A 15,229-nucleotide genomic window follows, 5' to 3' on the forward strand; every position below is an offset into this window, starting at 1 on the left:
ATGCTTGATATACTTAATTTCAGATTTTAAGGAGAATAACTTGATCTTCTGCCAGCTTGTTTTCCAGGACTTTAGGTTTTAACAGTACAGGCAGACCTTATGGCTAATGACCTATTTCTTTCCCCCTCTACAATGTACAATACAGGTAAAAGCCATAAAGCGTATAACAATACACACATCATTCTTTACTTTGATTTAAGAGAAATAGAATTCAATTTATTTCCAAAGCATTTGCAGAGAAATAAATCATCATTACCGACTTTGACTGTTCTCACTGGCCTCTGTGTCAGGTTCCGTGTTCCCAGCCTTGTATTCAATGCAGCTTCTGTGTACATTTACCACTACCATTCCTTCCACCGTTCATACGTTTTTCCATTCTGCTTTGTCCAAATATCCTTCACTTGCTTTTTTCCTTCTGCCTTACTTTCTTCACTCTCTGTGCCTGAAACTTTTCCCTTCTTTGTGTGACAAATAACCATCTTTTCCTTTCTCTTAAAACACTAAAGAAACAATGTCTAATAAAGAACAATGATTTTCTATTAGACATTTCAAAGTAATTTGCTACTCTGCATCCCAGTACGGTGGTAATGCTCTTGCATTATTCTCTCATCCAGGTCATTCAGGTCCCAAGATTTCAAACCAGGAATTCAATCAGAGGTTCAGAATTAAACAGTCAAAGCTTAAGTGCCAGGCACCTGCAGTTCCCATTGACTGCAAAATAAACACCTATAATGGAGCATTTTGGAAGATGTCACTACCTGTCTACGTGACTAAATATCAAATTAGGACATTTGTTTTGGAAACAGCAATCCCCATTTTTTACTGACCTGATTATCTGTATTTGCAGCCTGTTGGCTCAGACTGGCTCACCTGTCTCAATTTGGCTCAGACTGGCTCACCTGTCTCGATTTCGATTACAAGTTTTCCCGTGTTCTACACAAAGCTCGACATACTGACACGATCCCTGACAACAGGTTATCACTACCGGTTGTTTAATCTTGGAATGGATTACTTCAGCAGTAAATGAATGAATGAATTGTGGGAACAGCCTGTCTGCTGACCCATGAAAACAATTTAGCTTTCTTTCAGACTGACAAGATTTAAATCTTCAGAGACTCAGATTTTCATCTGCTTTTATTTCCAAAATGAATCACATTACATAGATGTGTGAGCTGGGAACTAGTTTCTAAATATTACACCCTTTCCCTCCCAGAAACGTTAAAAATACAAAATTCTTCACAATAGTTAAGCACTTGGTGCATAAGTCAAAGTTAATTATCATTTTTCTGTGCCACATTCTTCACTTCTTTTTTAAGGGAAATGCCTGCTGTATCTTGGCTGGAGAGTACAATACAGACAGCGAGTGTTGCCTGTGGAATGATGTCCTGCAATGAGCGAGAATCCATAAACAACAAGGGGAGTGTAGAAGATGCTTGTGGGACACGTGATTGAAATTAGCAAGATCAGACTTAGAAAATGAGAGGACCACTGATGACTTCGAGGAATTCTTTCTGAATGGTTTAGGAAAAACTCCTTTTTCATGTCATCTGACAAATTGTTCAAAAAATCCCAAACTTAACAAACTTGTCAGTAATAGGAACAAGACAAAGAGGTCAGCAATGAATACTTCAAATGAAAGCCATAGTTTCTGTGACACATCCACTTGCTGGCCGCACGTCTTTGTGAACATATTTTTATCTCACATCCTTGTGCAGAGTGCTTACCAGTCTTCTTCAGACTGCTTGTCATTTTGAAGGAATCTGGGGAAGGGAGGCAGAGTGAAAAACACAGTTCGTAAGTTTTGAATCCAAGACATAGAACCAAGTTTATGCAGAGAGAGCACCCTCCATAAGGCTCATTTCGCTTGGGCACTCAATGCAAATTCAAAATCTGTATTTTCAGCGTTCTTTTTTCCCTTGTGAACCAATAAAGATCCTGCTTTACTGCTGTTGAACACACTGGCGCCATCCAGCTACTTATATGACAACTGCTGAGCCATCAAGACCACCTTCTACCTGGTCCTAGTATGTCTCATATTTGCACCCCTTGCTACCCCAGGGAGCAACGCAAAATTAAGGCAGGAAAACAAAACAAAACAACTGGATTTCTCATTTACTGCACTATAGTCCCTGGCCTTCACAGGTCTCATAGGGATGGGTTCTAAATCTCCTGCATGCCCCTGAACAGCTTTTACCCCCAGCTAGTTCAGGCCATGGGTGAGCAGTCATCTCCATACCCCAAAAGCCCAGAAAGCTACCTCATCTGCATATGAGCTTGCAGCGGATACCCAGGACTTTTTTAGCCACGCAGTCCATTCTCATGCCACTGGAGACACCACATCATCTAAAGCCCACATTATTTCCAACTTTTGCCTTTGGTAAAAAGGTCATCCACAGGCATACATTTCTAACACAAAGAATCAGTATAGAGTACGACCAGTAGATTAAGGCATCCTGGGGAGAAAAATGACTACCTGATTCAGATATGACATTCCTATTTAGATTAGCAGGGACTAGGGAGAACTGCTTACACCAGTATTCTTCCAACTATTCCTTTGGTGACAGCAAATTTTCATCTTGAATTTTTCCAGTTCCAACTGGGAATAGTCCCAGCTAGTGTAGCTTCCTGGGGTTGGTAGCGTGCCTAAGTGGAGGGAAAGAAGGAACGGTGAAAGAACACAGAAGAGAAAAGAATACTTGGCTGGCACTTTTCTCCCATCTTCGTAGTGTGCTATACACACTAAGCTTCACATTTTCTTGTGATGCAGTGTCACTTGTTTGTACAGACAAAGCACAGTTGATGCCACACTAAAATAAGCTTAGAAGAGGATTTAGAATGCAGGCCCTGTTTGTCCTCACATATAAACAACACAGCAGCTCAGCCCAAAGGCTGAACGTCTTGTCTCCAGCAGCTGCCAGCTGTGGACCCTTACAACAGAGCATAAGGAACCAACCAATACCAAGTGATCCTTTCCCTGCTATAGCCTCCTTGCATCCGCTAATCGAGAATCTACAGACTGAAGGTTTAATACTTCATCATTTCCTGGAAAGGACATCTTAAGTGACCCACAGAAACAGATGGCTGTGAAAGCAGGAGACAAAGAGAAGAATGAAAAGACAGACATGGAAAACAAGCAAGGAGTAGCCAGGTAATAGGAACAGAATGAAGTAGAGCTTAACGGAAGCTTTCACTGCTGTGTGGATGGCACGTGTCCTCTGAACCTTCAGTCTCCCGGTCACCGAGGACAAACTCCATCAGGAAGCAATGGATTCTATCCAGAGCATGTGAGTGGCAGAACGGCCTGTATATTTGCTTAAACTCTTTAAGGTGAACAGCGTGGCAAGAATGATTGGAAAACCTTTTCAGAGGCCTGGGAACTTTGTATACAACATCATGGACTCAAATCCACTTTTCCTGCTTCTTAGAGCACAGGATATGTGTTTTACACATTAGAACATGTAAGAAATGCCCAAGTAAATAAATGTAAATGTGTGGAATGTATATGTGTGAATTCAGGGAAGGAGGGCAGAAACAGAGTTTGAAAGACAAGGGATAATTCAATTTGCAGCCTACGGCTCGTGCAAGCGGCATTTCCTGACAGGAACAGAGCACTCTCACCTATCATCCATTGTGAAATGGCATTGCAAAGCTGTGTCTTGGACTCATCAGGACTCATCAGTACCGAAACATGATCTTGGGAGACCGGAACAGAATCAGGTACACGAGGCTTGACTCAGCAGTGAAGAGAAAAAAAATGGGGTTTAAGGACAGAAAAATGACACCCCTATATACTTTTTAGTTAAGACATCACAGACACACTGCTCTTCTGAATAACAAAGTCTACATTTCTGCCAAAGGAATGGCTGCAGCTTTGAAAAGCCAGTAATTAAGAAGTGCACTACTTGGCAAAAAAAAAAGGATGAAAACATTTCTACTTCCCTCTTTCTTTAAAGAAGGTCGTGTTATCAAAAGTGAACAATCAGACAGCGTAGATATTTAGAACTTTCAGAAGACAATAAAAACTTGCGTTAAAAATGGCAGAAAATGAAGAACCCAGGAATAAGAAAGTAATGAAAAGGGAGAAGGCAGAGGTGAATTAGGTGAAGGCGTATTCCTTGGGTGAAAGATAGAGGGCAGACGTGAGTGACTAGAAAACAAAACCATGCTTTTCCCCTGTTTTATTATTTTGCTTACGTTATTAAGAGCTTTCCTATCCAGAGGACAAAGGCATGAACTTTCCTGGCTACCACCTGGTGATTCAATGCAGGGACACCACCCATGACACCTCAGTATCCTCAAAAGTTACACTACAACTCGTGGTTGGATGTTAGGATTCCTGCAAGAATTGGATATTAGGATTCCTGCACAGCACTCTGAAAATATCTGTTTATAGGAAAAGTATTAATTTCAGATTACTCCTGTGAGGATGGATTTCTCCACCTCATTTCACTGTCCTTGTGTTTTCTTTGTGTAGCTATAAGCACTTTAATGAGGGCCTCCTGGTGGTGAACTTGAGACAGTCAAGCAGGAGGAAAGCATAATTCTTTGCAATGCGGTGAAACAGCTATTCTTCTGTCTCTTGAGTTGGCCTTAATGAAAAGAAGAAACAAACACAGAAAAAGAGGTGTTTGCTTTGCCAATAAAATGTAGGTGTGATATTCTATTATCTAGGATACTAAAAGAAGGGACATAGTTAACTGCAGAGCACTGAGGCGACAGGAATTCTCTCACTGCTGAAGAAACTAATCAGGCATGGAATTAATTGCAATATGCCAAAAAAAAATTATTTTATAAGTTTTAAACTCAGTCTCATTTAGTACTCTCACCAGTCAATGTAGCAAGTTTCAAGCAGCTATAATTACAATTAATATTCTCTTTGACATCAGCGTAAGCCTAGAGTAAGTCTACTGAATTCACCAGTCAGTGGTGTTTCCCTATAATTATTGATATAACAGAGAACAATGATAATCCCTCAGTATATATGAAAAAAGACAAGAGAAACACTGTGGAGTTAAAAGCGGCTCTGAGCCCATCTAAGCTATAGATTCCGTATCACTTGTGAACTGAAAAAACTGAAGAAGATGCTCCAAATTAGGCTACCAAGAACAGCTTGGGTCTATTCCAAAATTTCCACATTGTCATGTGCTACAGCCCTATCTTTGTCCTGTCACTCTCGCAGCCTTCCACCAGCGTTCCCAAAGATGTCTTCATAAAAAGATATGCAGTTTCCTTATGTGATGACTGCAATATGCAGGTTCCTCACTGTTTAATGAGCTTTTGCAGATCCTAAGTGATATCTCTAGCTATTGTACTAGGGGAGAGAGTGAGCGCTAGGTGTTCGCTTCCCCACAGAGTGGCAGGCACAGAAGGATGCACAGTGCCACACTACAATGCTTTTAACATCACTTAAAATCACAACGTCAAACTACCCGCTGGCAGGAGAACAATGGAATACATTGAGAGGCAATGCTAGAAACAGCAATGGTCGGCTCTTGTCTCAGTATCTACCTGATGTAAGTGGAGAAATAACCCCCAAAAGCTGCTGCCAGAATAGCCTGGAAGGTTGGTGCAGTGAGGAAATTCAACAGCATTTTTTGAGGAAATGGAGTCTGGCAAGAAAGGAAATTTAATAAAACCATGCAAAGCAAGAAAGATTCCTGAAGCAAATCACACCGAAAATCAGACAACTGAACCTCTTTCTCTCGCTCTCGAACTTCTGGCGAAGCTTTCTGAGCTCTCATTCAGAAGCCCTACCGGCTGTGAAACTACTCACATACGTATTAGCATCCGTACACACAGCAATCAGGCACACAGAAGCATGCATTCACCTCGCGCACCAAGGTGGTGGGATGGACTGCTTGGCTTTTTCTGAGACTCCACCTCAGAGAAAGAGGCTGTCAAGAGATTCTCTCTGCCAGAGAATCACCATGAGACAAATGAGATAAATGAGACAGTTTAGTTTTACAATAATTATACTGTGTTGCTACAATACTCATCCTGCTTAGGGCAAGACGAACTCAAGCGCACAACTGTGCTGAAACATACAGGTTTCTTCTAGGAAGGTAAACATCACTGCCCCTGTGTTACTGGCAGGGCACGTCCTCACCAGAGCTTCTTAACATGTATTTTTCCCCGCTCAATAACAAACCCCTGAAGTATTTTTAAAGGAAACATATGCGCCTTTGTCTTTGAACATCTCAGGGATATGCCTCTCTCATCTGCAGCTCTTCTTGTCTGAGTGTTAGTTTGGAAACTCAGAATTTTTCAGTGCATTTAACAACTGAAAAAAAAGGAAACAAGTTTTAAGAGCTCAGTTCCTCACTGTCCTGTATGGTTGTCAACTCTTATAAGCACCTAGGTTAGCTACAGTTTTTTTCAGTTCAAAATTGTAATTCTACATTCTCCCAGCTTTTCTTCCAAGGTTCTTGCCCTCATTTCACTCGGGCCTGTTGTCTTTTCATCTTTCTTATCCAATATATGCACACACACATATGGATGTTAAATGCCATAGGAGCCACAACTATTTTACAAAGCCCTTGTTCAGAACTCCAAGTTTTTGTTCCACTTTTAAGGGTGTTGTGTCGTCCCGCCCCTTCTGTAATCCCTTCTCTTATAAGAAAATCACTAATTTCCAGTGCACAGACTCCAGTACACAGGGTCAGAAGGCAACTGTTTTTATAGCACGCGTACTGCAAGAATCAGATATTGCTTAACTGGGCTACCAGAGGATCCTGCGGCACCAGAGATTTTTCTTGTCTATAGTCACTGGGTTGGCACTGTGATATTTTCCAATTCTTATTCCAAGTGAGCAATTTTCTCGTTGCCTTCAGGCAAGGTGCCAATTAAGGACTCTGAGAATGAAAGTCTGTTAAAGAAAACTTTTTTGTGGAGTATTAATACTTGTACAAACCAAATTAAAAGGTTGGTGATTCTCTTATTTTCTCCTCGCCTTACTGGCACTTCTGTTTCTCTGCCCTCCCTTTTTTTTCACCCTTTTCTTTATTGTTCCCCTTTAACTAAAGTCAGCATCCTAATATCTCATTATTCTAAAATTTTCAGGAAAGCCTCACAAAGCCCTCAACAGAAGCATTTCTAACAATGAAGCAAGTAATTTCAGATCACTAAATTCTAACAGATTGAAGGATTACTTTAAAATTTAGAAAAGGAGTGGTATTTTGCCTCTGCGTTATGAAAAATACTGGGTGATATGTGCTACGTACCCCCGCCGTTCATTCAAAATATTATCCAGACCAGGTACTGAAGCCATCTCCTATGAAACACAACCCAGCGAGTACCGCAGTAAAACTAGATTTATCCCACCACGTGCTGAGGAGGGAGGACTTTGTAACACGCAGAGAAGATCGGAGCACTGGGACGGAGGCCAGCTTATGGAAGAATGGCCTTCTCTTCTCTCTCCATCTTCTAACCCACCGTTCCCTCTACTCCTGCGGTCCAGGACCCCAGGCCGCCTCCGCTTCTCCTCCCCACCTTCCCAAGCAAGGAGGGATTCTCTGCCTCATGGCCCTTCGCTGTTTATCTGCAAAAGCAATTAAAAAGGCTCTTCCAACCAATTCAACCATTTAGGGCGGAAAAAAAAAAAATAATCGCAAGTCTGATCCGGCCCGACCGCGGGAAAAGCCCCATCTCCACAGGGCCAGCCCCTCCGCGTTCCCCCCGCTCCACCGCGGCCAGCGGGGCGGCTCGGGGGACGGAGTGGGCCCCGGGGCCGTCAGCCGAGGCCTCCCTCACCCCGGAGCATCCCTGAGGGCCCGTCCCGGCCGGCAGCCCCGTCCCGCCGCCCCGGCTTGAGGGGAGGAGCAGCGCCGAGCCCCGCCGTCGCCATGGCAACGCGGAGGCCGCAAACCGCTGCCGGGACAGGCGGCGGCGGAGGCCTGCCCCCCCCCAACCATCCCCCGCCATTTAACGCTCTCTGGAGGGGGTGTGTGAGGAGAACGGGTCTGGTTTTAAGTGGAAACCGGGTAACGTCAGTGGAAGTGCCGGAAAACGGGCCGCCGGAGGAAGCCCCGTCCCCGCCGACGCGGTCGCTGCTTCTGGCCTACGGCCCCGGACCGGCCGCGTCCCCGTGCCCCCCCGCCTTGCTCGGCCGTCGGGAGGGCCCGGCCGGCAGCGCGCCATGCCGCTCTTCGGCAGCACCTTCAGCCCGAAGAAGACCCCCCCTAGGAAATGCGCCTCTCTCTCCAACCTGCATCTGGTGAGTGCCCCGCGATTGCGGTGGGAAGGGTCGGTGGGCAAGCAGGGGTGGGCCTGTGTATGCCCGAGCGCCATAGCCCTTAGAAGAGCTCCCTTCCTCCCTTCCTCCTGTGCCTCTTTCCTCACTGGTGGCCAGACACGAATCCCCACAGCATTCTCCTGGAGAAGCTGGCTGCCCATGGCTTGGGTGGGCATATGCTTCGCTGGGTGAAAATCAGGCTGGATGGCCAGGCCCAGAGGGTTGTGGTGCATGGGGTTAAATCCATTTGGCGGCTGGTCACAAGTGATATTCCCCAGGGCTCAGTATTGGGGCTGGTTCTGTTTAATATCTTTATCAACAACCTGGATGAGGGGATGGAGTGCACCCTCAGTAAGTTTGCACCAATTTGGGAGGGAGTGTTGTGTCTGCTTGAGGGTAGGACGGCTCTACAGAGGGATCTGGACAGGCTGGATCAATGGGCCAAGGCCAATGGTATGAGGTTCAACAAGGCCAAGTGCCGAGTCCTGCACTTGTGTCACAACAACCCCATGCAGCGCTACAGGCTTGAGGAAGAGTAGCTAGAGAGCTGCCTGGGGGAAAAGGACCTTGGGGGTGTTCGTCAATTGCCAGCTGAATATGAGCCAGCAGTGTGCCCAGGTGGCCAAGAAGGCCAACAGCATCCAGGCCTGTATCAGGAATAGCATGGCCAGCAGGACAAGGGAAGGGATTGTCCCCCTGTACTCAGCACTGGTGAGGCCACACCTGGAATACTATGTTCAGTTTTGGGCTCCTCACTAGAAGAAAGACATTGAGATGCTGGAGTGTGTCCAGAGAAGGGTAACAAAGCTGGTGAGGGGTCTGGAAAACAAGTCCTGTGAGGAGCGGCTGAGGGAACTGGGGTGGTTCAGCCTGGAGAAAAGGAGGCTGAGGGGAGACCTTATCACTCTCTACAACTACCTGAAAGGAGGCTGTAGCGAAGTGGGGGTTGGTCTCCCAAGTAACAAGTGATAGGACAAGAGTAAATGGCCTCAAGTTGTACCAGGGGAGGTTTAGATTGGATATTAGGAAAAATTTCTTCACGGAAAGGGTTGTCAAGCATTGTAACAGGCTGCCCAGGGAAGTGGTTGAATCCCCATCCCTGGAGGTATTTAAAAGACGGGTAGACGTGGTGCTGAGAGACATGGTTTAGTGGTAGTTTTGGCAATGTTAGGTTAATGGATGGACTCGATGGTCTTAAAGGTCCCTTCCGTAGACGATTCCATGGTTCTATGAAGGTAAAAATGGAATAGCTCAGGGAAGGATCATCATCACCCCACCCACAGCCAAGAACTGTTTCACCTAAAACTTCTCACCAATGGTCTCTCAGCCTGGGGAGATGAGTATATGTTAGGGTGGGAGAAAATGCAGGCATGGTAATGAGAGGAACTGGTCCTCTATTGCAGCAGTTCATGGCTAAAATTAGGGTTTCAGGCTCCAGGACCAGTTGGACCAGCAGCTTCCATTGGAATGCCAGTCAGCAAGAAATGGGAAAGCAGGGGCTGGCTTTGGATTTCTGTCCAGCGCTGAGTGTGATCTCCTCCCTGCAGCTGGATAGATCGACCCGTGAGATTGAGCTGGGCCTGGAGTACGGCATCCCCACCATGAACCTTGCTGGCCAGAGCCTGAAGTTTGAAAACGGCCAGTGGGTGGCAGGTAGAGTGCAGCTCAGCTTGCTTTGATCTGAAGTAGTCACGGTTGGCTGACAGTCCCTATTATGACCTCTTTCCTTTCTTTCCTTCCAGAATCAGGAAGCTTCACGGGGGATCGCAGGGAAATGCAGCGCTTGCGGAAACGAAACCAGCAGCTAGAGGAAGAAAACAACCTCCTTCGGCTGAAAGTGGACATTCTGCTGGACATGGTGAGTCTTTGCCCAACTGCCACCTGCCCGTGGCAGCGGGAATGCCCAAGCAAAGGGTGCTGGGACCGCCAGAGGAGCCCCTTGTCGCTGCATCCCGCTCTTTCCGCTTTACGCTGCTATGCAAGACAAGTGTAACAGCAACGTGACTGTGGGAGTAAAGTCTAAGCTCCTCTGCGAGAAGAGGGGAAGGTTCCCCCCTGCAGCAGAGCTGGGCGTTTGTGAACGCTGTGGCTGATTAGAGAGGAGCCCCTGCAAGTGCCCTGTCTCCTCTTTCCCTTTCTGCCTGGAGTACGGCATTTTTCTTGCCCCTCTGGCCTCTGCCCTAACTCTGAAACCGAGTTACAGTCACCCTCTCTGGTCACAGAAGATTAAAGCTTCCATCTGCTCTGACAAGAGGTGGAACATCTATTCTATGCGTAAACCTATGGATGAGAGAATTCCCAAGCCCTAAGTAAACCGAAATTCAACCTTACCGAGAGATCACAGGTTTCGTGCTTAAAACCTGGAGACACTTTCAGTCTCAGTCTGTCAAGTGGTTTAGCCTTTATGTCAGTCCAAACAAACACTTACTTATTCCTTCATCATTTTCCTTCCTTATGCTCTTCCTGTGTTTTAAAACTGGCTTTTGTGGCTGGAGCCCTTAGCAGAAGCCTCAGCCACTCTCCAGGTTTTCCAGGCGAGCTCAGGGAAGTGCGAAATCTCGGCTTCCCCCTCGCTCAAACAGGAACCAATTCCCTCAGGCCATAAATCTCGGCAACCTCCCTGGAAAGGTTGCGCTGTGAAATTCATAAAGCTTCTGAGGCACAAATGTCACGACACAAGGTGCTTCTCCAGAAGGAGAGCCATCCCTGATCCCTTCTGGGGGCTTTCCTGACCTGCCAGGTGCTCCCAAGGTGTGCGACAGGCTGCGAGGCCAGAGGTCCGGCGTTGGCCCCGCAGCCGTGGCACAGGGGGGAAGCTTTGACATGGTCCCCCACAACATCCTTCTCTCTAAGTTGGAGAGATAACGGATTTGATGGGTGGACTGTTCGGTGGATAAGGAACTGGCTGGATGGTCACAACGTCCAGATGGAGAAGGGTGACAAGTGGTGTCCCTGAGGGATCCGATCCGTATTGGGACCAGTGCTGTTCAATATCTTCATCAATGATTTAGACAGTGGGATCAAGTGCACCCTCAGCAAGTTTGTCGATGACACCAGGCTGAATGGTGCGGTTGATGTGCCAGAGGGACAGGATGTCATCCAGAGGGACCTGGATGAGCTAGAGAGGTGGGCCTAAGCAAACCTTATGAAGTTCAACAAGGCCAAGTGCAAGGTCCTACACTTGGGTCGGGACAATCCTCGTTATCAATACAGGCTGGGGGATGATGTGATAGAGAGCAGCCCTGTGGAAAAGGACTTGGGGGTACTGGTGGATGAAAAGCTGGACATGAGCCAACAATGTGTACTTGCAACCCAGAAGGCCAATGGCATCCTGGGCTGCATCAAAAGAAGCGTGGCCAGCAGATCCAGAGAGGTGATGCTCCCCCTCTGCTCTGCTCTCGTGAGACCCCACCTGGAGTACTATGTCCAGCTCTGGAACCCTCACACAAGAAGGACATGGACCTGTTAGAGCGGGTCCAGAGGAGGGCCATGAAGATGATCTGAGGGCTGGAGCATCTCTCCTGTGAAGACAGGCTAAGAGAGTTGGGTCTGTTCAGCCTGGAGAAGAGAAGGCTCCGGGGAGACCTTATAGCGGCCTCTCAGTACCTGAAGGGGGCCTACAAGAAAGCTGGGGAGGGGCTGTTTGCAAGGGCAGGTAGCGATAGGACGAGGAGCAATGGCTTTAAACTAGAGCAGGGTAGGCTTAGATTAGACATTAGGAAGAAGTTCTTACAATGAGGGTGGTGAGACACTGGAACAATTTGCCCGGAGAGGTGGTGGAGGCCCCATTCCTGGAGACATTCAAGGCCAGGCTTGATGAGGCTCTGGGCAATCTGATCTAGTTAAAGATGTCCCTGCTTACTGCGGGGGGGGTTGGACTAGGTGACCTTTAAAGGTCCCTTCCAACCCAACACATCCTATGATTCTAAGCTGACTCTTGTCATCGCTCGCGGTTGTGTTGCAGCTCTCCGAGACCACGGCCGAGTCCCACCTGATGGAGAAGGAGCTGGAGGAACTGAAGAGCCACAGCCGGAGGAGGAAGTGAAGAAGTGGTGGCCGGAGGATGGGGAAGGCGAGGAGGCCAGCTGGGAGCCCCCTCGCCCTCTTGGTGCTGCGCATAGGTACTTCGTTCCACGGCACCGCCAGGAGCGAGGTGCCTCTGCTGTCGTGTGGTGCTGCAGGTTGGATGCCCCAGCGAGTCACGCCGACACGCTGCTCGTTAACGCTGCCGCCACGCTGCTCATTAATGCTCGCCTTGGTTCTCTTGACCTCGACGCCTTTCCTCACCCCAGCCCGGCAGCCGGTACCCCTTTTCCTAAGGTGGCCTGACAGCAGGCGGTGGGGAAGCTCCATCTGCGGGGCGGGGGGTGGTCGCCTCCCTGCCTGCTCTGCTCCAAAGCACAGGGAGACCCCCGACCCCCACGAATCCCTCCCCTCGGGTGAGCGCGGCGGCTCCTACGAGCTTCCCTGCTCGCCTTTGGCCAGCAGCGTGGCGGGGGCGCTTCTTCTCAAGGGTTTTGCATACTTCACATTAAAAAAAATCTTACATTTTAAACCAGATTCTACGGGTGTTTGTTATGTAAAGGGTCGTCCTGCGAGACGAGGGGGGAACGGGGCGGGGAACAGGGACCTCCCCGCGGAGGGTGGCGGCCGGCGGTCCTCCCGGCCGCTAGAGGGCACTGCCTGCCCCCGAGCCCGGGTGGCGGGAGCACTGCCCCGCTTCCGGCGGCGCTCCGCCCGCCCTTCCGCTTCCGCTGGCTCGCCGCCCCCTCCGTCCCTGTCAGGTGGTGATGGCGGCCGCTGCGTCCCTGTCTCCCGAGGAGCTGCTGCCCAAGGGCGGCGCGGGCAAGGCCGAGGAGCTGGAGGACGAGCTGGAGGAGGAGGAGGATGACGAGGAGGTAGCGGGGCGGCGGGAAGGGCCGGGGGAGGCGGGCCGGGCGGGGTGACCCCGGCGGGGCCGCAGGGGCGGGCCGGGCCTGACGCGCTGCGATGCCGCCCGCAGCTGGACGAGACGCTGGCGGAGCGGCTGTGGGGGCTGACGGAGATGTTCCCCGAGAGCGTCCGCTCGGCGGCCGGAGCCACCTTCGACCTGTCTCTGACGGTAGCGCAGAAGATGTACCGGTGAGGGAGCGGCGGGGCCGGGCCGGGGCGGGCGGGAGTCCCGCGGCAGCGGGGCCCTGTGGGGGCGGGGCGGCTCCGCCGGCTTCCGCTGCGGCTTTGGCCGACGGTAGCGCGGCGAGGGGCGGCGGGGCCGCCGTCTTTGTTCCTCGGCGTGTTCCTCCCCCTAATTCCGAAGGTGGCGGCTCGGGGTTGGAACTGGGGGGAGGCTTTTGTGTGAGGCACGGAGAGAAAACCCGGGAGAAGCCCCGTGCCTTTAAGAAGCAGCTAAGGAACCGTTCCTTATTCCTAATGCGATTTCTCCTGCCTAGATTCTCCAGGGCAGCTCTGTGGATTGGGACCACCTCCTTCATGATTCTGGTTCTTCCTGTCGTCTTCGAAACTGAAAAACTGCAGATGGAGCAACAGCAGCAGCTGCAGCAGCGACAGGTGAGGCGGGAACCCCCCAGCCCTCTCCCACCGCCCTTCAGAGCCAGCTCGGGGTACCTGCACCTACTCCCAGTTACCGGCTGCTGAGGGAGCTTACGGAGCAAAGTGCAATTTGTTATACGTTGTGGCCCCATTCATCCCACTGGATGTTCCAATGGGATGATCCTGCTGATTCCCAGTAACAGGCTGGCAGCAAACTCTGGAGAACGCAACCTGGCTTTCGCTGGGCTGAAATCCACAGCGAGGGCTGCACACAGGCCTCTCGCAGCAATGCCAGCACCCGCCCCGTTTGCATTTGGTGTGGTTGAGCATTAAATTTGGTTGCCACAGCAGGGGAGGAACCGATGTTACAAAATGCTGCCAGTACCTTTGGTGTCCTGCCGAGTAGCGAGGGGAGGGGAGGGCAGGGCAGGGCAGCGCGGGGCAGCTGCCCCGTGTCCTTGCAGCCCCACAACTGACCATTTTCCTTCCAGATCCTCCTCGGACCCAACACGGGGCTCTCGGGGGGAATGCCAGGGGCCCTGCCTCCGCTCTCTGGAAAGATCTAATTTGCAGGAGCTGCGCTGGATTCATATCATGTGGGAAGACCTTGAGATGATGATATATTGAACTATTGATTTGTTGGGTCAGGGCATTTTTTTTTTTTTCCTGTTTGTTTGTTTTTATTTTTGGTTCTCCTTTGGGACACTGACCTGTTCATAACAAGGTGAGGGGAAAGCCTCCCTCTCTGGACCTGATGATGGCTCCTGTCTGCATCCTCCCCCCTGTAGAAGTTGTGAGTTTTTCCTTTTATTCAATCAGTACACCATAACCAGTTAAAGACTTGAACTGGGGGAGTTCCAGCCTCCTTGCTCCTCCACAAAACCACCCCGGGCACAGGTCAGACTTCAAAAGGCAACAGTCAAACAAAACCCAGTCCTTTCCTGGCTGGCTGGGAGCTGAAGGACACCGGCGACTGGAGGAGGACTGACTTTCCCAGCAGGCAAAGGAAAGGAAGGAGGGGTGCGGGTAGCTGTACCCCATGGAAAAACGCGCTCGGGAAAGAGGTGCCTGTGGAAGTACCTTCACTGCGACTTAGTGTGTGTATGGGGGTGTGTGTGTGGGCGCACGCAAGAACGGAGGGAGCAGCAGGCCAGGTTTGAGACGATCACATCCGCGCTGATCCTCTGCCTCATAAAGTAGAGCTTCAGATACCGGCTGCGTAATTTTTTGTATCGAAATATTAAATAAATCCAACCTGAGCAGCGTGGTTTTAATAGATGTCCTTCAGGGAGGCTCGGTCCTTTCAGACCTGTCGGTGGCCTTGCGGGTAGAGACCCTGCCCTTTCATGTGTGGCCGCGGGGGAAGGGAGGGACAGGGCTTCGGCTTCGTTAAGGGGCTGAGCGCTCTGCAGCCCTTAAGGGAGCTCTCAGGGAGGGGATTCTACCTCAGCACCCGTGACCGACTTTGGA

The 15,229-nt window shown here is 49.6% G+C and overlaps 2 protein-coding genes across 2 annotated transcripts; both read left to right on the forward strand.

Annotated features, from left to right (window-relative positions):
• Nucleotides 1–7,836: 7,836 nt before the first annotated feature.
• On the forward strand, nucleotides 7,837–12,784 carry CBY1 (chibby family member 1, beta catenin antagonist). The gene is made up of 4 exons (XM_054219479.1): nucleotides 7,837–8,212; nucleotides 9,778–9,883; nucleotides 9,973–10,088; nucleotides 12,195–12,784. Exons 1-4 carry the CDS (start codon nucleotides 8,135–8,137, stop codon nucleotides 12,273–12,275), a joined length of 381 nt encoding a protein of 126 aa, XP_054075454.1. The 5' UTR covers nucleotides 7,837–8,134; the 3' UTR covers nucleotides 12,276–12,784.
• Nucleotides 12,785–12,971: 187 nt separating this feature from the next.
• Nucleotides 12,972–15,018, forward strand: TOMM22 (translocase of outer mitochondrial membrane 22). The gene is made up of 4 exons (XM_054213566.1): nucleotides 12,972–13,128; nucleotides 13,233–13,351; nucleotides 13,660–13,777; nucleotides 14,251–15,018. The coding sequence occupies exons 1-4, from the start codon at nucleotides 13,021–13,023 to the stop codon at nucleotides 14,323–14,325; spliced, it is 420 nt and encodes a 139-aa protein (XP_054069541.1). The 5' UTR covers nucleotides 12,972–13,020; the 3' UTR covers nucleotides 14,326–15,018.
• Nucleotides 15,019–15,229: the final 211 nt, after the last annotated feature.

This window comes from Rissa tridactyla, chromosome 1 (assembly GCF_028500815.1).
Source record: "Rissa tridactyla isolate bRisTri1 chromosome 1, bRisTri1.patW.cur.20221130, whole genome shotgun sequence".
Taxonomy (NCBI): Eukaryota; Metazoa; Chordata; class Aves; order Charadriiformes; family Laridae; genus Rissa; species Rissa tridactyla.